The following is a 26,397-nucleotide window of genomic DNA, read 5'->3' as shown; positions in this document are numbered from 1 at the left end:
GTGAGGGTGAGAGACCCCAGGAGTTCTCTGCTGTATTGAGTCACTGATGAATCAGAGCCTCTGGGGCTATGAGTGTAGAAGCCCTGAAACTCCCATCCCAACCCAAACTGTTTGGGATACTTCCCAGAAAACATGGGATTAAAATAAAATAAAATAAAAACCAACCAAAAACCAATCCCAACAAAACTTCATATCAGTCCTGAAGTATTTTTATGACCTAGAGGGAATTTAGGTAGCTTCTAGGCGAGACCCACACATCGGGGAAGCTGAGCTCTGTCCTTGACTTAGCTTGGCTTGTACTACTCACATTCCACAGTAAAAGGTGCCAGCAGATCATCCACTCAAGTGAGCCAGATGTGGGCTTGGGGAAGAGGAGCTCAAAGGGTCTGTTTCTCTTTATTTTGTGTGTTTGTAATCGGCTTCTCTCCTCTGAGAGCGTGTTTGGTAGGTGGGGAGGGATCCTCCATTATCACAGCGTCCTCAGCCTCCTTGGGATCGCTGTGGCACAGGAGACTGAGCTGAGGTTCAGCCCTGCCTCACACATCCCGTGTCCGAGTGCCACGGCACGCGAGGGAGCCCAGGGGAGCGACTCAGATGGAAAATCCCCAGCCAGGCACCAGAAAGGTGTGTGCAGAGCTCTGGGGACTGCACTGGGGACATCCAGGTGACACAGAGCTCTGGGCACAGTATTGGGGACACCCAGATGACACAGTGCTCTGGACATAGCACTGGGGTCACCCCAGTGACACAGAGCTCTGGGCACAGCACTGAGGACAGCCAGGTGGCACTGGGGACACCCCGGTGACACAGAGCTCTGGGCACAGCACTGAGGACAGCCAGGTGGCACTGGGGACACCCCGGTGACACAGCAGAGCAGCCCCTGCTCACTCCCCGATCCGTGGGAGCAGGGCAGCAGCAGCAGCAGCAGCCCCGTCCCTGGCGGGGAGCGCAGCCGAGGCAGCGCTCCGGTGGAACACCCTTCCCAAAGCCACCCTCTGGCCGGGACACTTGTCCCGAGCCCAGCCCTGCCCTCCCCTTCGGGAGCTGAGCCCCCCAGCCCCGCTGAGGGCCGGGAGCCGTGTCCCAGCACGCTGCAAAGAGTTAAGCCCCGGCTCTGTTGATATTTCCAGCGGCTCCCAAAGTCGGCTGAGCCCGGATTGGCTGCGTACGGCCGGTAGTAATTAGGATCAGATATCAAACTTCTGTCTTTGCTAAGACCCTTTCCGATAGTCGCTGCTCCCCGCTAGACGATGACATCAGCCAGGACACCCAGCTGCCGTAGTAAACTCCGGGCGGGAGGAGGCTCCTGCTGGCTCCGCGTTAATTAGTTCAACACAGCCCAGGGGGAGCACTCGGTGTCTGTGCAGGGTCACTGCTGGATGGGACCAAATCTTACAAAGCCACTTGCTGCTCCTTGCCAGCCGGCTGTAAAAGCGCCCGGAGAGTCCAGGAGAGCTGGATGAATCCTGAGCACCAGGCACGCTTTGGTCGGCTTTGCCCTGTGGAGGAAGTGAATGGTTTAAGTGAGGGGCGTCTGGATCTGGTCCCTGAGTCACCATGACACTCCTGGGGTCTGAGCACTCCTTGCTGATTCGGAGCAAGTTCAGATCAGGTAGGGAAAACCTTGAGATTTCTCTTAAAACTTCTCTCTCTGCCAAGCCGTAGCCACAGACTGTTGTGCATTAAATGTTGGGAAGCAGCATGTGAGCAAAGACCCGAGGGGTTGTGGAGCTGTCACGGCTTTGCTCTTACAGAGGCTGTTCCACAAGTGGAGAGACACATCTTCCTTCCTCTTTCTTGCTTTTTTCCTCCCGGTTTTTCGCTGTCTTTGATTTATGCCTGTGGTTTATTTTGGTAAAACTGCAGTTCCCGGTTCTCCTGCTGCGAAGGATTTGGGCAGGAAGCCAAAAGGGCATCTGGGATAAACAAGGTGCCTAATGCTGCCCGTGTACTCCAGGTGCTCTTGCGGGTCTGTGTGGGATAACCACGGAGAGGACGGGCCTGACACTCTGACAGGCAGGCAGCCGAGCTTGTTCCATTAAGTTGTGACTAATTGGAGAAAAATGGATTTGAAGAAATGCGTCATTTTTAGAAGTAAAAATAACAAATGGAACATGAAAAGTATTTAAAGTGACATCATCAGAGAAATAAAACCAGAGGCACACAATTGATTGCCGCTCGCGGAGGGTTTGTGAGTAAAACATGCCTCCGGCTCGTGAGTCAGGGGAGGCACAAGCAGGGGCTTCTCCGAGGACTTTCACTGAGTGAAGGTGAGTGAAGGTGAACTATGGCATGATCGCTTCTAGATCAGCCCCTCTGCTGGATGTTCGTGCCTTTAATCACTGGCTATATCTATAGTAAGTGTACTCAGTTTGGGAGGGGGTATCCCTACTTGCAGGTTTTTTAATGATCATAACATACTGCAGATTTTAACAGTAATGCAGAAAAAAACCGCTCTCAAGGTGCTTTCTCTGACCTTCCCAGTTGTCCCTGGGAGTATTATCTGTGAGGATGTGCAGATAAATCAGCTGCATGTGCTGTACGGGATGCTTTAAATCCAGACAGGGCAGTCACGTTGGAGCATGCACCCGGTCTGGCATGTCACCCACGCCGTGTGTGTTTTTGCCTCCTTACTCATTGTAGATAATGGAGTGGGAGATTTATGGTACTGATGGGAGACATGAGTGGTGTTATCAGGATCTCTTAGATAGCTGGGTGGTCAACTTAAACTTTGTTTTCTCAGCAAATACAAAGTTGGCAATTGGTTGAAAACCCCAGAGTGTGTGTGCAAACACAAGTGTCCTAGTCTGGCTGAATTATACAAAGCCTGGGTCCAGGTCTTTGGTGTGGTTTCCATATCACTCTGATCTTACATTTCATTTGATTAAGTAATTCCTTAAATTTTGTTGGTATATTATGGTACACTGCTGTTCATTTGAAAAAAATCTCAGTCTGTAACAATTCCTCCAGCATGTACAAAGCAACACTGCCACCTCCCTGAGGAGCAGAGGATGGGCTGTGCGTTGTCCCTGCATTCTTTTCAAGTGAACCAAGATTGTTTTTAAGGCTCATTTCTGGTTTATTTGTAAGCTGGCTTTATTATGGAACCAACAGTGGGCTTTCTAAACATATTTTTTAAATGATTCTCCAGGAAAAGTAAACTTTGTGGGTCTTTGCATCCATAAATTCTTGTGCCTTTCAGCATTTCTGGGATTTCTGTCAATTTGTGGGGCATTCTTTAGTTCATGATTTATTCCCACAACTGCTATCCCTTGCTATGGCCTGGTGAAAGGCAGGCTTCCCATTTGACAAGATTTCTCTGCCTGTTGATTTTGTTGGAGCTGGGCTCACCATCATCCCAAATGTGTGCTTGTGCCACGCTGTCCCTGTGGCTGTGGGACACGGCCACAGCACGGTCCTGGTTGTCACAGTGTGTGAGGCAGGAGGAGACCAGGATGCTGAGAAACCCAAATAAGTCAATAAAGCTGCTTTCAGTTTCTGCTGGATTTTTAATAACATGGGGAACAGAGAAGAAGAAGCTAACGTTTCATGGAATCTCTGTTCTTTGCAAAGTCTCTGTGGCACAATTTCCTGGGGCATCCCTGCTCTGTGTGCAGGCTTTGTCAGCTGTAAAGCCCCACGAGGATGGTAGGAGGTGCAGAGCTCTGATTTACCGTCCTCCATCCACTTGGGAGAGGGTTGAAAGTCTCAAACAGCCCATGGCTGTGCCCCATGCTGTCTTGCATGGCTCAGGGGGCTGTGACACGGGACAGCAGCAGTTCTGGAGCTCTGTAGAGGAGCAGAGGCAGGAGGGATCAGCCCCAGAAATGCCAAGCCCCAAGGAGCCACGCTGAGCTGTGCGCCATCGCTTTGGAAATGCTCTTGAGCCGGCAGGTGAGAGGCTCTGTTTGCTCCCCAGGTTTGGGAAGGATTAGCTGTGCTCCATGACTCATGATGAGTCTGAATCCCTTTTGAAGGATTCCAGGCCAATATTAAAGAGGGCTAAAGTAAATCTTAATAGCTAAACTTTTGCTGTCTCTCTCTGGCCTGCACGCGCTGAGCAGCTGAAGGAGCTATGTGAGTGTGTTAAGGGGAGCTGGAGATGCATTACTTGTTCCCTCCTTCCAGAATCCCTTTAACCTCTGTTATGCACCAGGAAGAAAGTGGAGCAAGGAGGTGGCAGCTGGAAGATGGTGGCACTGGTGTGGCTCCAGGGCCAGCTCTCCTGCCCCTCACTTCCATCTGACAGCAGCAGTAGCGAGCAGAAGTGTGTTTACCCAGGAAAGGCTGCTCTGGTGGGGGCAGTGGCTCTTCTCAGTGTGCCCTGCAATCATCCCTTGAGTGCCACAGCCATTTCTCCTGCTCTTGTCTCTCCAGTGGTCCCAGTCAAGGACCAGCACAGCTGTGCCATGAGGAGGGACAGTGGCTATGCCAGTGCCAGGCACTGGAACCACTCCAGAGGGAGAGAAAATCACCACCATGCTGAAACCCTACAGGGTCCCGCTTCCCTTCCTCAAGGATCTGTGTGCCTCTTTATTTTGTCTGTTTGGCCAAAGATAAATACTCTGATCTGAGGTCATCCTGACAAATTTTGCAGGAATGATGATTCTTCAAGTCTGCCATGCTGTCCCATACGATCCAACTATCAATGGGATTGCACTAAATCAACAGGACATCCAAGTTCTGTTCCAGAAACACATTTAACTCTTCCCAGAGATGATCATTTATGTGATCTCTTGCTCTGAGTACAAACCAATTGTTCTCCAGCAGTGGAGAAGCATTGGCATCAGACAAAGCAAACAAAGCTGACAAATGCAGATCCAACCTTAGCCCTGACTTTTTTTTTCAGCTCTATGGAAAGAGTTTACAAGGCCAACATCTGCCTAACTTCATTGGTAATTCACATAATTGGTGAGAAGTGAAAGTTTAACACTATAAAAAAGGCTCTGCATGGCTTGGCATGGGGTACCAGGACCTAATTGTGGACACATGGGTGTGGGTTTGCAGAGAAGACTTGCCTGGCTCCATGGAGGAAACTATTCATGCTTACACATAGGGCTTGAATGAAACTGAGATGGGAGAGGAATTTATTCTGTCTGCCTCCGGTGGCGAGAGTGATTTGGACCAAAATCAGCAGGTCAATAAAGGCAGAAGAGAATAGGTCTTGGTAGGGTGTTTGGCCAGGCATTTTGGCAGAACCTTTATTTTGATTTTCCTGGTGTCCAAAGATAAAGCATGCGCCTGTGTTTCCTCTCAGATCATGAACTCATACAGGTCACAGTCAGCGTGTGTGTGTTCAAACCATGGCCTTGCTGTAGCTGATGAGACTGTTTTGTGAAGTTTTGGTAAAAGACAGACTTGATATAGATCAGTTTGTGCTTGGTTTCGATATTCTGGTATCTTATCCCTCAGTGTTTTAATGGGCAGTCATATATTTCTTTGTCAGTAAAGCATGTGTTATAGCACAGATCAAAACTCACCTCACTGTGCTTCAGGGGACATCTGTCTGGGGGTGCTGAAGGGGTGACTGCAAGGGGAGAGCCTGTTCTCAGGACCATGGTGAGGCTGGGACTGCACATTATGCTGGATTCAGAGGGATTTCACAGCTGGTTCTGCCCACTTGGTGGTCTGGGCTCCTTGCTAGCCACCTGTGCTAGCCTAGTGTGACTTCCAAGATACCTGGAGTTCTGGACTTGGGGTTAGAAATGTACTTCTCAGCCATGCAGAGATTTTTCAGTGCAGTCTCCCAGGTAACACACACATATTTGTCTGTTAGAAGTAAAATGCTCCCAGCTCTGAAGTCACAGGCAGAGATAAAGCAGTGCCTCCCTGGGAAAGGACTGACCAAGGCTGTCCATGGCTGTCCTGGCTGAACAGTGCCATTTCCAGCTTCACCTCTGCTCACACAGGTCCCACAGAGGTCATGTTGTCAGAGGGGCTCAAGACAAAGCCTGGCCAAGGTGTTTTTGCAGAGCAGCAGCTCCAGAAAAGCCCTGTGAGGCTCTGCTGTGTCAGCATCAAGGAGGCTGGCTGGCTTGTCACGAGCTCAGAATCCTTCACGCTGGAGTTTGATGCCAGCCTGCTGCTCAGCTGGGAAGGAGCCCCAGGGTCCTGACCACATCCTGCTTTGAGAACTGACTCCTGCTCCTGGTGCAGCTGCAAGGAAAAGACACAAGGCCATGAACAACATGATTGGACCTGCCAGAGTGCCAGCCCTGATCCTGCCCTGCTGGCACCTCGGGACAGTCAAAGGATCCCACGGGGCAGCTCCTCTTCTTCACCAGGCTCACACAGTACCTCAGACATTAAATGGAAAGTCAGTCTCACAGCCAGCAGCAGCCCTGCCTTCCAAAGGTGCCTTGGGTCCAAAACAAGGCCAGGATTTGGACTTAATGATCCTTGTGAGTCCCTTCCAACTCTGGATATTCTGATTCCAGGGCCACTTTGTGCCAGTCAGTGTGTGAGCAGGGGCAGGTCACCAGGTTCCTCTAGTACACACCATGGCCGTGGACAGGCCTGTGTTTCACCTTTGCTCAGCTGCTGTTTGGTGGGCAACAAAACTGCTGCTGTTGCCAACAGGAGTCCCCCCTCCCCACTCCCAGTTTGTTGCCAACTCCCCCAAGCCCAGCAGAGCTGTCCCCACCCTGTGCATCACTGAGGAGCACTCACACTCCCCAGAGCCCAGCTCTGAGCCACCAGGGCAGGAATGAGCTGCTGGTGGCAGAAGGGACAGTGACTTGCTGCTGCTTTTTCAGTGGTCTCCTCCTTGGAGACGCAACAGCCCCAACACTAGGTCAGGTCAGCCATGGCTTTGCCTGCCTGTCCTAGTCCTGAACCCTGTGAGGAGGGTGAGGAGGGCACTTCCCCCTCTCCATGGGACACGTGCCTCATGCTGCTCAGCCCCCTGTGCTGCTCAAGCCAGTTCCCCAAAGAGAGGAAGGTGTGGGAGTGCTCTGGCACTACCCCAGTGCGGGGATGCTCTGATACAGTGACAAAATTCCCATCCCAGCCTGATTGTCTGCTGAGCACCACACTCAAGGTGGCCTCACAGGCTGAAGCAGATGGCCAGATCTGCCTGCTCCTGGGGTGGAGAGATGATTTGAACACATCTTTTCTGTGCATCACCAGGCCAGGTAAGGCCCAAGCTCTCCTCTGGGCTTTCTGCAGCTCTGAGGTCAGCTCCTAGAGAGGAGCATGACTCATGACTGCAAGTCACAGGCAGTGTTCAAAGCTTGGGCCACCAGAGGCAGCTGTGACTGATGCCAGGAGGTTTTGTCTGCACTACTGGCACAGCCCTACTGAACAGAACATTTCTGGAAGCCAATATCAGTGAACAGGACTTGCTGCTAGCATAGAAGTGAGCAGTATTTATAACAAAAAGTTCACAAGCAAATTCACTGGGATAGGTCTGCCAAGTCTCTCAGCATCCCAGGTACCCCAGGAGGGAGCAGGAGTGCTGAAAGCAAGGCTGTCTCAGCTGCTGGTGGCACAGGATGACCAGCATGCACTGGCTGGCACTTCTCACCATCCAAACTGGTGTGCAGGCAGACAAGGATGCTGGGGGGGTGGGACCAAGATTGTCTCTTCAGTGCTCCAGCCACCACTTTTCCTATGATGTGTTCCTCTGAAGTGTTAGCAGAGCAGTTCCCTTGAAAAATAACAATCTCCATGAAAATTTAATTCCCATACAGCACTCAGAGCTCAGGCCTCCAGAGATGCAGCAAAGAGGAAAGGAATGCAACTGGGGTCAGACACAGCTTCCAGGAAAGCAGCAGCTATGTGGTGATTTGCATGGTGCCAGGGGCTCCTCCAGCCCTGGTTTTAAGCACTGTTGGTTGTAAGGGAAAGGTGCAAGCCCTAAGCTGGTGTCTGCCAAGCTGCAGCATTGCCTCAGAGGCTGCTTCCCTCTTGTGCAGGGATGTTCAGCACTTTTGTCTGACACTGTCCACTACGTTTACAACAGGTTTTGGAAGTTCATAGAAATATTTGAGAGCCAAGTCATGTATCCTACTGCATGAGGAGGTCCAGACTGGGATGAATATTTGGTGGCTGAAATAACTGTTTCAGCTGTTGAGCGTGTGCTGCTCCTGGAAGTGGCTGCTACTTGCACTGGCCTGTCCTCACATTTTTTGACAGCATGTCCTGAACAGACAAGGCTGGATTTTCCTCCTTGCCCTGGAGCTAAAGGATGGGCCAGGCTTAAGGACATTTGTGAGCTCAGCATGGCCTGTGATGAATTCCCTGTCTAGGGGAGGTGACCTGCCCATGGAATTGCTCAACTCTCCCACCAGAGCAGTCAGTGACATTGCTGGGTCACAGCCTTTCTACTCATCAGCACAAAAACCAAACTGCACAAAAGTCTCGTTGCATGGTCCCAGAACCCCTCTGTGACAGCCTGTGCACAGGGCAGGAGGCAAAGGAGAGGCTGAGGTGGAGCATGGACCAGCTGCAGTGGGGGGATCCCAGACTGTGCCCTGCTCACTGGGAGGCAGCAGAATCTGGGGAATCTGGGCTCCCAAGAGCTGCTCCTGCAGCCAAGCAGTGGGAGAGCTATGGCAGTGAAACCCACATGTTTTCATCACTTTTTGCAGCAGGACAGATGATGAAGCTTACACCCACCACACGGGAAGTCATCATCACCTTCTGAGCTATGCTCCAAGGGGATTTGTACCCTCTCCTTTTTCTCCTCACCAGCCTGGCTGACAGCTGGCTGCTCCAGGGGGCTGGGGAATGTTTGTTTGCTAGGAAGGGCTATGAAAGAAGCAGAAGCAGCAGGGAATGTGGGCCCTGAATGCACAGACTGTTAGGATCCCCCTTGCCCATGTGGATGTGGTACATCACTTGGTCTGGCTGTGTCGGAAGTCAGAGTGAAATGGTGCAAATAATTTGGCACACGTGGGAGCTGTGAAGGGAAGTGATGGAGGATACTCACTCAGGATATTTTACAGCCCAATGGGGCACTGCTGTGTCCTTGGCAGGGTGGTGTATGTGACTTGAGAAGGCTTTGCTGTCTCTCTGTTAATAATGTGATGTTGTATGTAAATTGCCTCAGTTGAAGGCAGGAGGCTTTAATGCCTGGGGTACTGCACCAGGACTAGGAGAGCAGAGAACCATTCTTGGGTGAGTGACAGATTGCTTTTGTTCTTGCACAGTTTCTGACCTCCCTTAACTCACCTGTTCCATAAAGATCTTTCTTTTCCTCAGGGAAAGCTCCAAGCCCTGCACAGCTGTTCAGCATTGTGAGCAGTCACAGGGAGGGTTCTACGCAGAGGAACTGGGATAGAGCTCACCCTGTGTGAGATCCCAGCCAGGAGCTGGTTACCTTGAACCTGCCTGCATAGCCCAGGAGGAAGCACGGGCATTCCCAGAGCATGGATTCTCGTTTGGTTCTCATTTGGTTCTGGGGGTCCCTGAGGAGGATGAGGGGGTGCACGTAACTGGGTGCAGTGTAGGTACCCAGAGTGTGAGGGTCTAAATCTGTGTCCACAGGCAGAGCCAGCACTGACTGGGGTGGTGCCATGGGGCAGAGGAGAGCTAAAAACTCCGCTGGCAACAAGGTTTGCCAGTGACTTCAGCCATCAGCTTCACCCTGGGTTCAGAAGAACAGCACACACACAGACTTTACCACATACTGGAGGATACATTTTTCCCTCACAGCAAGAACTTATCTTTGGTGTCCAAAGAAGTGCTGGAATTTGGCAGGAGATCATTGTCCCATATGGAGCCTTCACTAAACATTTGTTCTGAACGTGAAACATGGTTTGTACAGAGGACATGGAAAAGTCACAAGCAATGGCATTTCAGGGAGCCTCATGCTTTGGGGACTGCTCTGGAAGGGATTATTTTTCAGCTCCATCCCACATCACAGGATCTGACATTCTACTCATTGTAGACATGAGCTGTTGGCAGAGCTCAGCAGGTTGTTCCCAAGGAAAAAATGCTGTTCTTGCCTTTCTTTTCCTTCCAACCCCAGCTCATTCTGGGCAGCTGAGGAGAAGCAGCCTGGAGCTGTACTGGTGGGCAGGGCAGTGTGTGCTTATGTTGTCACTGAGGTGTCTCAGCTCTGCTGAGCTTCCAACAGGACAGCATGGAATCGACTTTTGTGGTTTACTTTGTGATACAGGTGTCCTGAAGACAAATTTGCAAAACCTAATTCACAGTACAGGTTACCTGGGTGATGGGATGAGCTAAAAAAAAAAAAAAATGATCCAGCAGCAGCAGGGATCAGTGCCAGACCTGTGTGCCACACACAGACCCTACACATTTTGTGCATTAGCACCTCAGTACCATCCTGCCCCTTTCCCTGACACTGTCTCTCTCACAGTTTTACAGCTACGGCTGCAGCAGAGAAGGACCCGTGAGCAGCTGGCAGACCAAGGCATCATGCCACGTGAGTATCCCCTTCTGCCTTTTTCATCCTGGCTCAGAGGAGAGCTCATCCTGGCTCTCCTGTGTTCATCCTGGGCACTGCTGGGGCACTGTGTGGCACCAGCTCAGATCCCCACAGCTCAGAGCAAAGTGCTACCAGGGGGACTTTGCTTCCAGCTCTGCAGAAATATGATGATCCCTACTGCTGTACAGTGCATTTATCACACAGACTATAATGCCCCTGCTCAAACTGAAGTCAGGAGAGATGCTTTCCTTACACCATCCAAAATTTCAGCTGCAGAGATCCCTGTCCCAGAGGTCACTGCAGCAGGACCAGCACATCCAGCTCAGCAGAGGACTCACAAAGCTGTTCACATAGGCAAGGGCAGAGAATCTCCTGTCCTCCTGTAAAAGCCAGGAACCTCTGTGACAGGACAAGGAAGAGGATGAGAGGACTCATTCCAGGATGCTGGGGAGGAAGGCAGCTCTGGGGACCTGCCTTGGCCCCGGTGCAGACAGCAATCCCTGGGGGATTGAGATTTACCCAGCTCTGTGCTCAGGCAGGACCCCCAGGGCAGAGCTGTCAGGGCACACCTCAGGCCAGTGAACCCTCTACTTGCTGCAGAGTGACAAATGTGTTCCCCCTCTGACCCATCCACTTCTGCTCACCTCAAGCCTGAAGGACAAATTCCAGGACAGCATTGTCATGAAGTGATTCTGCATCAGAGAGTCAGCTGCTAGAGCCCAAAAAGTCAGTGAATGAAAACCATCCCCTTCTGCACCTGCAGGTGCATCATGAAAGCTGTAGCACCACTGGAGAAAGGATGTTGGGAGCTCAGCCCTGCTCAGTGGAACACTCCATCCTGACCTAGCTCAGGCTCCATGTGCAAATCTGTGGTTACCTGGGACCCAGGTAGAGGATTATCCTTTCTGTCTCATCAAGGACCCCTTGGGTTCACTGCTAAGGTCACCATTTTCCAGAGGCTGTGTCACTGCTGTCTCTTCTGGTTGCCTTTGAAGGCTGTGATGGAGCTCTTGCCTAAGCAGCAGGACACCACCCCTCTCTGAGAGCATGGCTCTAGCACTGCTTGCTGCACCCTGTCCCTGCCCTGTCGCTCCTGGAGGATTGTGCTGAACAGACAGAACAACTGACTCCTTCTCAGGACGTTTTTGTCAGCACCAAGCATTAGGAAAATGTGAGCAGGATGACAAAATCATGACTGCCAAAATGACCAATGGTTTTAAGACTGATAAATGCATACTCTTTCAATTTTTCACCTGTTTATTTCTCTAAGCATTCAGATTTTATGCTTTGATCACAAGACTCCAGGAGCTGAAGCTTTAGACAAAATCCTGTGATATTTGTTAGAGTAATGCAAGAACATGGGGCAGCAGTTCCCCCTGAGAGGTTTCTACACCTGGGGCTGCTCTGCGAGGCTGCGCTGTCACACGTGGCACCCAACATCTCCAACCTTGCACATGGCAAAGTATTCAGCCAAATACATTTGATGGCAACTGAAGGGTATTTTCCTGTTACTGACGGCTTCTTTGCACTCCCAACTTCTAGGCTGACATTTTGCAGTCTGGTTTCTGTCCAAGAAGACCATTCTGGGAAACTTGAGCGCGGTTCACTCACTGAAAGTAATAGAAGAAAAGGCACTTATGCCATTATAAAAACAAACATGCAGAATTTAACTGCTGAATTTGACATCAGGAGGAAGTGTCAGATGTTAGCATTTAATACATTTAATACATACCCCAGCCAGCTTCCCCATGGCTTGGGCATGTGCAGACATTCCTTACGAAAAGCAAGTTTTTGTTAACCATATCTTCCCATGCCATGTTGGTTCTGAGGACCAGCAGGTGAGTCCCCCTGGCTGTGATGGACTGCAAAAACACGTGTGCTTGAAGGCCCTCCTGCTCTACACAGCCACCACCTCATCCTCACTGAAGCCTTAAAACATCTGTCCTGAGGTGATCGACAGCACACACAGCACCTCTGCCCTGGTGCCCGCAGGCCCTCACCCATTTCCTGCTGAAATGTCATCCCCTGACAAGTTCTCTGAACTAGCAGTGCCAGCAATGTCTTTATTTGTTCTGCAGACTGATACAAGCTGCAGCACACACATAATTCCTCCAGAAATCTTGGTAAATTACTAAACTCTGCAGCACTTGAATAGCACAGCACTTGGTCAGTGCCTGCAGCACACTGCCAGCATCAGTACTTCACATCAGCAGGGCTGGGAAAGTCATCTCTCTTGCTAACTTCATTTTCTCATGTGCACTATTTAATTTTGCTTCTGATTAAACCAGCTGCCACCAGTGCTGGTGGCTGCTCACTGGAGCATGGCACAGCAGCACCAGCTTGTCTGTCTGTCTGCTTTCCAAATGGCAGGAGTAGGAATGTGCCTTCTGTGCTTTTCTGTGATTCACTGGATGTTCCAGGGGTTGCCTGGAGTCGATTCAGAGGGCCCCCAAACCTTTCCTGTTTCTCCACAGTCTTCTTTTCATCCTCCCCTAGACTGATGGAGGATAACAAGGCCTGCATGAAAATAGTTTCTGTCTTTATTGGATCCCATTCAGAAGATGGAAAGAGAATTTCTGTTGCCAGACAAAGAGTTGCAGCAGACTGTTTTTGTGGGTCAGGACACCTTCCCCTTCCTTGTCCCAATAGGAACAGTTAGTTTTGTCTGCTTACACAGACAGAAAAGAATTTTTGTAGGATGTGAGAAGTATTAACCCCTTCACCATGCAAATCCTGCCTCAATTTCTATTGCACCACAGTGAGGAAGGATCTGTGCAGGATTCTCCATGGCTCCAGTGCAGGCTGCTCCATGGGCCCGGTGTTCACTGGCCCGAGAGCCAGGGATTATTTGCCTTGTTTTGGGAGCACCACTGGGTTAATGCTCCTTGAAGGCAGGAGATGCTGAGGACATGGGCTGCTCCTTGCCTGCCCAAAGAGGTCCCAAGTGACCCAGCTGCTTCTGAGCAGGGGACAGGACAAATGTCCAGTCATGGTCAGTGACAGAAGAGGGGTAAAGGACCCTGGCAGAGGGATAATTGGCAACTGGCAGTGCCCTTGCTGGAGGCTGTGCCACAGACCCCAAGAGCTGAGGCAGGCATTAATTTTCCTGCTGACCTCAAGCCTTAATCACCTGCAGGTTTTACTTTCAGGTGAGGTCCCTCACAGGTGTTTGCTCTTCCCAGATCTGTCTTCTGGAGCTGTGGTGCCCTCCACAACCTGCAGGGAACATGAAAGGGAAATGATTTATCTGGTCTCTGACATGTCTCACAGAGCACTGTGTTTCAAAGCCTGCACCCCTCCCTGCCCACATACCTCCCGCTCTCCCCATGCTCTCCATCCCCCCTGCTCTCTTGCCACGGACTGGCTGAGAGCATGGGATTTCCCAGAGCTTTCCTGAGTTATTTTTAGTCAGCACAATAAAGAGAACAGCTAGTTTGTGTTGCTATTTTTATAGCACTCATTAAAATGCTGTTGCTGAATATCCTGGTAGCTGCTTGCTTCCGCTCCTGTGCTGACTGCTCCTCTTTCTTTCCTGTTGCAGCACTGAAAAGCCCATCTGCATTCCATGAACAGCGAAAAAGTCTGGAGCGAGCCAAGGTAACTCCTGCAGCCATCCCAGTGAGGGAACACATGGGCTTGCTTTGCATGAGTCACGGGGTTTGACAGCACCTTCCAGCACCTTCCACCACTGTCCCCTCCTCTGGCACCCTCCACGCTGCTCTGGTGGCTGAGAATGAGGGGCAGGGCACCTGCCCTGCTTCCAGAAATGCTTCCAGGCTCACAGATGCTCTGGAGCAGCGTTCTCCGAGCAGGGAAGGTTTAAAAAAAGGGCAAAGGGGGCATCTGTGCCCTGAGCTGTGGGGTTTTACATCAGCCTCAGGTTTTACAGAAGGCCATGGGCAGGGCAGGGCTCAGCATGGCTTTGCCAGCTTGGCCATTAGGACACAACATCCAAGGGGGAAATGGGCCAGGTTCTCACCCACCCCATTGCCAGGCTTCCCTAAACACTGCCAAGGGCAGCAGCCATTTCCAGGATACATGGAAACTCCATGATCTGATCACTTTTTAGGAAATCACATTGGTTTTCCAATGGCCAGCAATCCAGCCTTGATCAAACTGGAGGCATGCTCCCAGAAAGGGAAGCAATTAATCATGCAGGTTTTGCTTGAACACAAGAATTTGTTCCATTAATTTGCAAAATGTGCTTGCAGTCACATGGGAAAGGACCTTTGCAGGGAAGAATGATTGTGAAATACAGGGAAGTGCTCTTCTGAACTTAAGCACACTCCAAATCACTTGCCCCAAGTCTCCTGTGGTAATAAATGGCAAACATAAGAAATACAGTATGACTCTGAAAGATTAGTACGCTTAAAAAATTTCAAGCAATCCAAAGTATCCTTGAAGTGTCATATATTTTACAGTTAAAGTATACATTTGTGTCTCTTCTTTCTCTTCAAAAGCTTTCACTGGCTAGTTGCCTGGGGAAAGGGGAAGGATGGTCTAGTCTATCCCAAACCACGGGCGTGTTTGGAAAGTGCTAATGAAGACACTGAGCACAGCCCATAACAAACATTATTCCCTTGCAAAGCTGCCCTGCTTAGATCTGGGACCAGGAAGATCAACAGCTGCTTCCAGACTCAAAGGCATTTGTTGTTTAGCTGATCTTCCCCCAAGCTGATGTTGTGCAAACAGAGAGTAGATAACTGTTCACGTGGTGTGAAAGCTCCTCTGCTCCAGCTGATGTTAGAAAAGCTCTCATCTGAAGTCTTCATCATTTGCACCCCAGAGATGCAGCTTATTAACAGCCAGGGTCCGAAGGAGCTGGGGTCACAGCAGAAACACAGCTGTAGGACAGCAGCTGGAGCTGAGCCCAAGCCAGGACCTGATCTAAGGGTTAGCTGGAAATGCATTATGTGAGTTTAAATGCACTCAGGTGCAGACACCAGCTCGCTCTGACCTGGCACAGGAACCTGGCAAACCCACACATGGTCCAAGCACGGGATTGTGTTGGTGGAAATAAGCTGGGAAAAATATGGAGGAAGGGTGAGGCGTTGTAAAGACTTTAGTAAATAAAATGTCTATTGTTTGTTTAAACATGTCACTGGCTATGTTAGAGGCTGGCAGCAGGCCAGCGCAGCAGACTTTGATGTCGTGTAACAGATTGCTGGGGTGGAGGACAGAGAGCAGGCTGGCTTTCCTGGGGCTGTCTGGCTCAGCAGGGCTGCAGCACTCACCCAGCAGCCCAGCACAGAGGGACTGTGGGGTGCCTGTCCTGCCTCTGCCCCAGAGCAGAACAGCCCCACTGGGCAGGTCCTGACTGATGTGTGAGCACTGACAGACACCCACTGCCTGCTCTGGTGCTCTCTGACCTCTGCTGTGAGCACTTGGCCCCTGATTCCCAGCCCAAGCTGTTCTGCTGAAGTTTGAGCACACTACTGTTGTGTATATTCACAACTGTGTCTCTTTTTGCCTGCAGCACTTTTAAAAGGTGTTTTGCATCCTGTGTCCCAGTAGCCATCTCAGCTCTGGAGTGACCAACCTCCCCTCCCCTCAGCCCCCTCACTGATCTCATCTCTGACTCAGTGGTGATGTCTATAGCTGTTGTCCAGACCCTTCCATGGACCCTTTCAGATGCAGGGCACAGAACAGGGCTGAGCTGACACCTTGTGCTGTGTCTCCCTTGCTGGTCTGGGGCTGTGGGCTGATCACTGGATTCTCCAGAGCCTTTTCTACTTTTCCAATGCATGGACCATCTAATTTCTGCCTAAGGCCCTGTCCAGTGACCACTGCAGGAGCATCTCTGGTGCATTGTCTTCACCCTCTACAGTGCCTGATCAGCTGCCTTAGCTGCGGCTAACTGAACACAGCCCTCCCCAAATGTCCTCCTGGAAACTGTAGCACATGTATTTCAGATCATCAATTGTGCCAAATCGTGGTGCACTGTAATCAGCTAGCCTTGAATCATTCAGAATCGAGGAGTATGTCTTCTATCATTGAAGGCATTAATTAATACATTGACTAGCAGGAAAAATTGCTTTGTTTGATTTGATTTGAAGGATTTGATTTATTCTTCTGTTTAGACTCTGAGCCATTTCCAATTCCTCTGCTGATCCACGGCTATGCTCCTTTTTAATATTACTCTTATCCAGACCAAATTTCTCTGGCTTGCATGTGAAAAAGCCATGGGAGATAATGTCAAAACATGCTTTGAGTCAAGCTGCATGATATTCATTGTTTCTTCCTGAAACAGAAAACTGTCGTTTCTCCATAGAAGGAATTTCATGTGGTGTGATGTGATTTGTTCTTGATAAATCCATCCTGACTGCTCACCTCCTTGCCATCTTCAAAATTCATTTATATAGACTGTTTGATTACTTGGTCCAATATCTTGCTGTCTGCTTTATAATTTCCTGGTTTCTTCTTCCCATCTCTTTTAAAGCTAGGAATTACTCTCCTTTGCCCAGTTTCCTGGAGAGCCATAGATAGTTGCTATTACTCCAGCCTTGTGTGTGTCAAAATTGTTTGGGAACATTTAACTCCTCTGAGTACCCTCTAACCTGTTCTCCAACCTGACAACTGGGGTTTCTTCTCCTTTGTTGCTGAAGGTTCTTGGCTGAGCCACCTCTTTGATAAAGAGCCATTTATCTTTTTAGTGAGGATGTGTTTCAAAAGGCATTAAATCCTGTAGCCATTTCAGCAGTATGCTCAATTATTTATCCTGTTTATGGAACACAGACAGCACTTTCCATTGCCTGATCCTGGCTGCAGAAGTCCTTATAAGATCTTTTTCTCATGATCCCATACATTTTGTACTGTGGATTTCCAATTTTGCTCCAGCTGCCTGTACTACTCCTTTGTATTTATCCTTAAGATTTTAACCTCTTTGAAATATGTACAACGGATTTACAATTTTGCTCCAGCAGCTTGTACTATTCTTTTATATTTATCCTTTAGATTTTAACCTCTTTGAGCTATGTACAATTTTTGTACTGTTCCTTCTTGCAGCTCAGCTTAGCTGAGAGCTTAAGTTGAGCTCTAGCTTTTCTGCACCAGGGGATAAGCTTATATTTGTATTCTTGAGGTCAACTGCCCTCAAGGCTGACTTTCTTGGCCCGTATGGATGGTGTTCCTGTACCTCTGTGTGCCTCTCAGTTCCTAAAGCCCTGAGGGAGTTGGCACAAGGCTCCAGGACCCTGGGGGTCCATCACAAGCCCAACTGCACTGACTGCAAAGCAGATTTTCCCAGTTTCATAGCCTGGGGGAGAAACTGCAGAGCACTAAGGTGAAGCCTCATGGCTGACCTGGGTAGAGGGTCTGAGTGGCTTCCTGACTTGTTCTGCCTGATATCTCACCCCAGAGTGCTGGGCTTCCCACAGAAGCCACTGCTACCAGGACATTCTGGAGCATCTCTCAGAGGAGACGTGCGGTGCAGGCCCACCACTCCCAGGGAATGGGTCTCACCCTTCCTATAAGTTCTCATAACATTTCAGGAGTCATCTGACTTCTGCCCAGTAGTGATGGCAAAGGGCACAGCAGTGGGTGCAGTGAGCAGGCAGCAGCTGCTCAAGAAAGATTGTTTCCTTTCTGAAGAACTTCCCAAGAAGAAGCCAGCATTTCAGTGATGAAAAATGTCCTTTAGGAGCTGACTCAAGCCAGCCTGTAATAAATCCAAAAGAATCCTGGGACGGCACAGGGGCAGGTGCTCTCAGTACCTTATTGCTGCTCTAGCCAGGTAACTTTGCATTTGTGTTCTGCAGACTGAAGATTATCTCAAGCACAAGATCAGAAGCAGGCCTGAGCGGGCAGACCTGGTCAATATGCACATTCTGCAAGGTAAGGCTGCCCAAGCTTCTCCCATGTACTCCTTGTGTCTCCTGCCCTGGGACTTGTGTTTCTCCTGCCCTTCTTGTGTTCCTTCAGGAATGTCATGACCATTACTTTGTTCCAGCTGCTTATGGGGGGCAGATTCAAATGGGACACGTTGTATGAAATTCTGTCCAGACCTGGGGTTCAGGAAGCAGGACGTGCTTTTATTCCCTGACAAACACAGTCCCAAGGCCACCCAGTCTTTCTCCCATCTCTGGCAGGGAGTGGTGTAAGATGCTCTAGGGAACAGTGGGGTACAGAACAGCTGTGAGGGAGAACTCTGTTAGACACCAGTGCCAATATCTGACCATGAAGAGCAAACCCAGTGAATTTTTTGTCCAGAGCACTGAAACTCCTATAGCAGGTCATTGTAACACCTTCCCAAATCTGGGCATCTTTTGTGTAATTCCGGATATCCTGTGTGACAGCCCGTGCAGTCAATGACACAAGCAGAGCTGTATGAAAAGCCCTGATATCAGTCTGTGAGCCACAGCAGCTCTCTCCTCTCCCATCCTGGTGTTCCCTCTCAGTCAGAGAGCTGGCAGGGCTGTATCCCATCACAGACAGCAGAACACCACAGTGGCCTTCACTATCTCCAGAGATAACAAGATCCTTAGAGACAGAGAGGATGTGCAGCCTCCCTTCCTCCTTGAGTGCTGTCACTTGCCTGGAAGAAGCAGATCACTCTCTGGCAGCTGTGAATTCTGCCCTCTGCTCTCAGCATGAATGCAATCTGTATTTCTTTTTTCCTCTGGCAGGCAGGAGGGCTGAGCCTGGGTCCCGTGCTGGATCAGTGTTGCTGTCTTGCCTTTCCCTTGGGTTTCCATCCCTAAAACAAGCTAGCACCATTGCTTGTTTAAGAGCTGGAGAGTGTCCTTCCCTTAGGTTAAATAACAGAAGCAATGTGGACTGGAGGTGGGGGGCTGTTATCAGACATGGAGGCAGTCCCTGGGCCAGAGCCAGCCAGGGGAGACAGACTGCAGAGAGTGCCTGCCTGTGCACTCAGCAAGATGCATGTGCTGCCTCACACCCCCCTTACCTGCACACACCTCTGCCCATCCTGCTCTGCATTTCAGAGCTCTGCCTTGGCATATCCATTTTGTGGATTTGACTTACAAATCCATTTTGTTCACAACTAGATCTAGAGGTGATTGGAACTGGCCAGGTGAGACAGTTTACACCATCCAAGGGCTATACAGGCACCTCTTCTGTTAGAGTTCACCACAAGGAGCTCATTTGTGTTCACTGGTCTGTATAGTCTGAGGGCAGGAATGGCCCTAGACCAGCTCTCCTGACCTCCTCTGGAGAATTTCACGGTATCAAGCCCTGTAGCTCGTGTTCCCTACAGTACCTCTTCCAGAGAGTGTCCAGGCTTTGAAGATAGAACAACCTGCATTCAGCTGTTTTTACTTTAGACCCTCAAGGGTTTGGAAATTGTCTGGTTTAGAATCCCGCTCCCTCACTACTCACACCTGGTCCAAGAGAGGAGCCAGAGAGCTTTGTTCAGGAAATCTTTCTGTTTAAGTTGCTATTCTTCTGTCACCCTATAATGACTGGGGTCTTCTCAGCTGGCTTTGGTAGGGCTGTAGCTTCCAGATCTACCTGCCTTTGTTCTGCTCCTTCCCAGCTCATTTTTTCCTGAAGGCCTGGGGCACTGTAGTCAACTCCAAAAGTCCACAGCCCAAGACTCAGCATTTTTAATTGCAGTGTAAGCCATTTACTCCAGTTGTCAAGCACTGCCAATGGTTCTGTTCTCCAGCTGTTTCCCAGAGAAACAGAATGGGAGAATCAATCTGCCACAAGGGACCAATGTGCTCCTTGCAGGCAAGAGCTGGAGACCCCTTTGGCCCTCGTTAGTGGCAGCTTGCTAATGAAGTTTCCATCACAGATCACTCCTGGGCCTTGCAGAGGATGCTCCAGCTGTAGGCTGGGTTTGCAAGCCCAGGCTGGTAGAGAGAGGCTCTTGTTAAGGAATGGAGAAGCTGGGACTGAAGCTCAGAGAAGGAGCCACGTCCCAAAGTCCAGCAGCCCCACCCAGCCTAGCAGATCCTGCTGTGCTGAGCCACGCTCAGGGAGTGGCCACAGCCCCCAGAGGCTGTGCTGAAGGACACCACATTCTCACTGAGTGCTGTGCCCATGGGAGCCCCTGGTCCTGATGCTTCTCTTTGGCCTTTTAGACTCAGCTGCAGAGGGGTCCATTCAGTCGACTCAGATGAAGCTGAAAAGAGCCCGACTGGCAGATGACCTCAATGAGAAGATTGCACTCAGGCCGGGTCCTTTGGAGCTGGTGGAGAAGAATATTATTCCCGTGGACTCAGCTGTGAAAGAGGCCATAAAAGGTAGTGACAGTGAACGTGTTGTGTGTGCATGGAGTGGGGCAGGGGCTGCCAAGGGGACCACAGTGACTGCAGGAAGTGACAGACCTGCATGTAAGAGCTGCATTGATTGTTTAAATTGCATTATTTCACAGTAACCAGCCCAGCCTGTGAGCACAGAGCTCTCATCTTAGAGCAGTGACACCGAAACCTGCACCATTGCTCAGCCACATTCCCCCAGAAAGAACCTCCCTTCTTACACCCCTCCCCAAGGCTTTGAGCACAGAAATGACACTGTTGGACAGAGGACACTCCTTTCTTCAGCACAGGAAAGAACCTGAGTGCCCAGGTGTTGTGAGACCAGCTCAGATTCTCCCACTTGTGCCCTGCCAAGCTCCCACATCCCAGTAAATGTGGGTAGAGTGGCCCCAGCTCAGTAAGGCTGGTGGTTCTCTTTTATTTTCTACCACTGGCAAAACAGGAGCCAGCAGAGCAGGATGCTGCATCCCTGGGGTGTAGAGCATCCTTGGGATGCTAAATTGCTGGAGAATATGAGCAGGGGCCTGCACCCCCAAACAGGGTTCACTCCTACCAACCAGGACTCATCATTTGCCTTATGCCTAGGCTTGGTTTTCCTCCAACACCTCCTCCCACCAGAGCAGGGAGGAAGAATCATCCACAATTACTTCCCCCACGCTGCTGCAGGGAAGCTGGTGTGGGAGCCAACACAGAGCAGAAAGGTGACTCAAATTTCACCAGGGCCCAGTGCCAGGACAGGGGAGATCCAAAGGCAGAGAAAGGAGCAGGAAAGCTGGCAGGGTCCTGCAGTGACAGAACAGCAACCCATATTTTTGAAGTCTGGGGCTGACTCCACATGTCCAAACTGGCACTCATGTCTCCAATGAGGCACTGAGAGCTGCTCTGTCCCTGGAAGCTGCTTGTTCTGTTGCTCACAGTTCCTCAATTAATGGGATCATTTCCATTAGCATAATCCCATTTGAAGGGTCTGTTCTGGAGCTCAGAGCAAGCTGGGGACAATGGCAGGGCTTTGGGACAGACAGGGTCTTGGAGTGACAGGACAGATACCAAAAATGAGAGTTGAAACAGGAAGCACTTTTGATTTAACTTCAGAAACCATCTTAAATGACATGAAATATTCCAGGCTCAGATACTGCTCTGTCCAGCCCCACAGCTGTTCCTGCTCTTGGTTTGGGGGCTGTGAAATGCAGGCTGTGTATGTACAGCAGCTTCTCCAGGTTGGCATTGGAGCTGCTCCCTTCCCAGTGTGTCGCAGCTCTCCTCTTTGAAGGTGAAATGTTCCAGGACTCTGCCTGAAGAGGAATTTTTAAGGAGAGTTCAAGTAATATCTCCCTGGCCATTTACTAAAGGAGAGAACAGTGGAAAGAAAAGAGTTTCAAAAAATCCCCCCCTTTATAAACATTTGAGGCAGTGTGAGCATGACTTTATCCCCTGGAGCTGAGGTTTGGAGACTGGGAAAATGAGTTTGAATCTTGAATAGAGCGTCTCTCCTGCTGTCTTGTCAGGAGATCGTGGTAGACAGAGATTTACGGGACCAAAATGTTAAAAACAAAAAGTCTGGCTTAAAAATTATTTGTTCAGTTTTAAAATTCTTCCTTTTACAATGCTTTTCTGTCACATTGCCGGGGAAAAATGTGTTCTTGTAAGCCATCTTCGTCCCATTTAGGGTGAAACATGGTATATTAGGATCTAACATGAAGTTGCTTGGTACCATAGGGTGCCATGAGAAGAAGGTGGTGCAGCTGCACCAGGAACACCATCCCAGCCTCAGGCTTCTGCAGTAGAAAGTCTCAGGTTGAAGGATCCTCAAGCTCATTTTTGGAGTTAGAGGCACCTTGTGGTACTCACAGATTGGGGCAAAGGGCTGAACACAGAGCAGAGATGAGTACTGGCACTTCTGAATGTTAAGCCTTTTGTTTTTGCAATACCAGAAAGATGACAGGGTTTAAAATCATTTTACTTTAACCTTGGAATCTCAACTGTTTATACAGTGGAAAGTTCAGCTGACGTGTTCCTCTAATCACCTCCGGCAGGGTGAGCAGAAAGTGCCAGACCCCGAGCGAAAGCCCAAATGTCCCAGTGACAGGAGGCCGCCAGTGCCCTGCATAGCTGAGCAGTGATACAAGGAACTTTTTTTACCGGGTCCTTGTCATCACTTTGTCCAATGCGCTCAAGAGGACAATACCCAGTGCATTAGAAACAGCCCGGAGCAAACACCATCCTGCCTGAGATTACAGCAGGGACACGGGATGGAGAAACAATACGCTCAGGCCGGGCTGGGTGACAGCAGGACAGATAAGGGAAGCATTCCCCATCGGCACAGGCCTGTGGTATCAAGCAGCAGGATGCAGCACATTCCTGTCGTGCTCTGGGCTGTCGCTGTGTCCTGAAGGTCCCTTGTGCTCCCAGCTTTGGCACCACTTCCCAACACATGTTTCCCTGCCAGCGCAGCAGGAGCCCTGCAGACCCAGAAGTGCCCCTTGCTCTGAGTCATTTTTCCCAAGGGGGGGATGTCCACGCTGGCCTGCAGGTGTGGGAAGCAGCTCCCATGCAGCCCAGGTGGCCCATGCAGCACTGCAGCTCCTCAGGGACCTGTTTGGGTGCTTCCTCTGATGGAGAGGATGGAGAGGACTCGGGTCCTCTTTCCAGGGACACATGAAGAGAGCAAGTTGAACATGGCTGATCTCATTTCCCGAGCCCATGTCTGGGCAGCAGCTCAGGCAGGGAGCCAGGGCTCTGTCCTCGCCCACCCTGGCACCAGCAGCCACAGGGAGTGGAGATAACCCTTATCTCTCAGATAGGGGCAGGGGTCAGAGCAGGAGGTGCGTGTCGTTGAGAAGGTGCACATTGCTAGACCAGCAGCAGGGACAGGTGGAAGCTTGTCCCCAAGCCCTTCCTATTTCCCCATTTGTCACCTCACTATCAGCGTGCCAAGCTGCCTGACAAATGCCAGACATGAGCACGAGGAGATTACGAGTGTGACCATGCTGCTCCTTCCTCCACCCCCACCTGCAGCTCTCCCGAGGCTCACATGAGACCTTTTATTCTCAGCACTTTATTTATCATCAAACCTCGGGTCGAGAGCCCTTGCCCATCTGACTAGCAGATAGCAGCGCAGCAGCTGTGCAGGCAGAGCAGCCTGGGGCTGTTGGGCCGGCAGTAGAAGTGGTTTGAACATGTCCAGTGGGTGAAACCTGTGGACAGAGGCAAGATGTGGGAGCCTGTGTGCACCTGCAGCCACATCCACTCTTCCTGGCTCTTGTGCTGAGCGCAGATGGGTCACACCCCGAGCTGAATTCCTCAGTCCTGCTGAGGACAGAGTCCCAAGTGTGGTGTGGGTGTTCAGCCGGGGGGCTCAGCTGAGGGAGGGGAACTGGTCCCCCTCTCTCTCCCATCCCAGCCCAGCGGAGGGGCAGGATGGCAGAGCCCCTCTTGCACCAGTCCCACCTGTGTGCACCGGCCCTGCTGTGCGTGTGGGCTGGGCTCCTCCAGCTCCTCCTCTCTCCCTGACCCAAGGAACGTGCTCCATGGTCCTGGCTCCTCATCCTCCTCTGTCCCACGGGACACAGTCCCGGCTCCTCAGACCCCTCTCTCCCCCTGTCCCAATGGCCCCAGTCCATGGCTGTCCCTCTGCTCCCCCTCAGCCCCGGCGATGGCCGAGCCCCGTGTGCCCCGAAGCTCACCCCGTCCCTCCCCGCAGGCTCTGACCGTGTCCTCTCTGCCTCTGCAGGCTCCCAGGGCGGCTTCCCCCGGCAGACCGACGCCTTCGCCTTCGAGGAGGACAGCAGCAATGACGGGCTGTCCCCGGAGCGGCCCCGCAGCCGCGGCCCCCCGGGCCCCGCCGAGCCGCCCCCCGGCCCCAAGGCCCCGGAGCCGCCCCCCGCCGGCCCTGCCGGGGCTCCACAGGTAGGGCGAGCCGTCCTGGAGCCGGGGGAGATGCGGGGGGACAGGGGAGACTCGGGGGACGGGGATGGGACACGAGGGACACGCGAGGAAGTGATTCCTGCCCTGTGCTGGGCACTGGTGAGGCCGCACCTCGAGTGCCGTGCCCAGCTCTGCTCCCCCAGTTCAGGAGGGGTTGGAGATGCTGCAGGGACAAGGCTGGGGAGGGGTCTGGAGCACAAGTCCTGTGAGGAGCGGCTGAGGGAGCTGGGGGTGTTTATCCTGGACAAGAGGAGGCTCAGGGGAGACCTCATCACTCTCTACAACTCCCTGGCAGGAGGGGACAGCCAGGGGGGTTCGGGCTCTTCTCCCAGGGAACAGGGACAGGACACAGCCTTAAACTGTGCCAGGGGAGATGGGGAATCTCTTCCCAGAAAGGCTGTTTGGGCATTGGAATGGGCTGCCCAGGGAGGCGGGGGAGTGACCATCCCTGGAGGTGTTTAAGGAAAGCCTGGATGTGGCACTGAGTGCCGGGTTTGGCTGATGAGGAGGTGTTGGGTCACAGGTCACGGTGATCTCAAAGGTCTTTTCCAGCCAGGTTAATTCTGGGACTCTGTGTGACTCTGTCATTCTGTGACTGTGTGTCATTCTGTGTCACTCTGTGTCACTCTGTGTCATCCTGTGTCATCCTGTGTCACTCTGTGTCATCCTGTGTCACTCTGTGCCATCCTGTGTCACTCTGTGTCATCCTGTGTCATCCTGTGTCACTCTGTGCCATCCTGTGTCACTCTGTGCCACCCTGTGTCACTCTGTGCCATCCTGTGTCACTCTGTGCCATCCTGTGTCACTCTGTGTCACTCTGTGCCACCCTGTGTCACTCTGTGCCATCCTGTGTCACTCTGTGTCACTCTGTGTCACCCTGTGTCACTCTGTGTCACTCTGTGCCACCCTGTGTCACTCTGTGCCATCCTGTGTCACTCTGTGTCACTCTGTGTCACTCTGTGCCACCCTGTGTCACTCTGTGCCATCCTGTGTCACTCTGTGTCACTCTGTGTCACTCTGTGCCATCCTGTGTCACCCTGTGCCACCCTGTGTCACTCTGTGTCACCCTGTGTCACCCTGTGCCACCCTGTGTCACTCTGTGTCACTCTGTGTCACTCTGTGCCACCCTGTGTCACTCTGTGTCACTCTGTGTCACTCTGTGTCACCCTGTGTCACTCTGTGCCATCCTGTGTCACTCTGTGTCACTCTGTGTCACCCTGTGTCACTCTGTGTCACTCTGTGCCACCCTGTGTCACTCTGTGCCATCCTGTGTCACTCTGTGTCACTCTGTGTCACTCTGTGCCACCCTGTGTCACTCTGTGCCATCCTGTGTCACTCTGTGTCACTCTGTGTCACTCTGTGCCATCCTGTGTCACCCTGTGCCACCCTGTGTCACTCTGTGTCACCCTGTGTCACCCTGTGCCACCCTGTGTCACTCTGTGTCACTCTGTGTCACTCTGTGCCACCCTGTGTCACTCTGTGTCACTCTGTGTCACTCTGTGTCACCCTGTGTCACTCTGTGCCATCCTGTGTCACTCTGTGTCACTCTGTGCCATCCTGTGTCACTCTGTGTCACCCTGTGCCACCCTGTGTCACTCTGTGCCACCCTGTGTCACTCTGTGTCACTCTGTGTCACTCTGTGCCACCCTGTGTCACCCTGTGTCACTCTGTACCACCCTGTGTCACCCTGTGTCACTCTGTGTCACCCTGTGTCACTCTGTCACTCTGTGTCACCCTGTGTCACTCTGTGTCACTCTGTGCCACCCTGTGTCACTCTGTGTCACTCTGTGTCACTCTGTCCTTCCGTGGTTCCGTGACCCTCGGGGGGATCGCGCTGTGCGGGGCCGGCGCGCCCTCTGC

General features: G+C 51.4%; 1 protein-coding gene across 10 annotated transcripts in view; it reads left to right on the top strand.

Moving 5' to 3' along the window:
- The window catches only part of MYOCD (myocardin), a 219,989-nt gene that overhangs the window by 182,949 nt on the left and 10,643 nt on the right, over nucleotides 1-26,397 (top strand). For 3 of the 10 annotated variants that reach the window (XM_088065577.1, XM_088065576.1, XM_088065585.1), the window contains exons 3-7: nucleotides 10,325-10,390; nucleotides 13,935-13,990; nucleotides 18,151-18,226; nucleotides 20,437-20,598; nucleotides 24,344-24,519. In XM_088065577.1, coding sequence (XP_087921703.1) covers nucleotides 10,325-10,390; nucleotides 13,935-13,990; nucleotides 18,151-18,226; nucleotides 20,437-20,598; nucleotides 24,344-24,519 — 536 coding nt within the window. Of the gene's footprint in view, nucleotides 1-1,232; nucleotides 1,613-2,140; nucleotides 2,271-10,323; nucleotides 10,391-11,156; nucleotides 11,282-12,196; nucleotides 12,232-13,934; nucleotides 13,991-18,150; nucleotides 18,227-20,436; nucleotides 20,599-24,343; nucleotides 24,520-26,397 lie in introns of those variants that run through there. The other 7 variants (XM_088065579.1, XM_005530940.3, XM_088065584.1 and 4 more) reach the window with 7 other exon arrangements.

The sequence above is a fragment of the Pseudopodoces humilis genome, chromosome 21 (genome assembly GCF_049639895.1).
Source record: "Pseudopodoces humilis isolate 2021_Gansu_Grassland_sample_001 chromosome 21, ASM4963989v1, whole genome shotgun sequence".
Classification (NCBI taxonomy): Eukaryota; Metazoa; Chordata; class Aves; order Passeriformes; family Paridae; genus Pseudopodoces; species Pseudopodoces humilis.
Note: the sequence above shows the minus strand (reverse complement) of the source record. Positions and strands in the feature narration are given on the sequence as shown.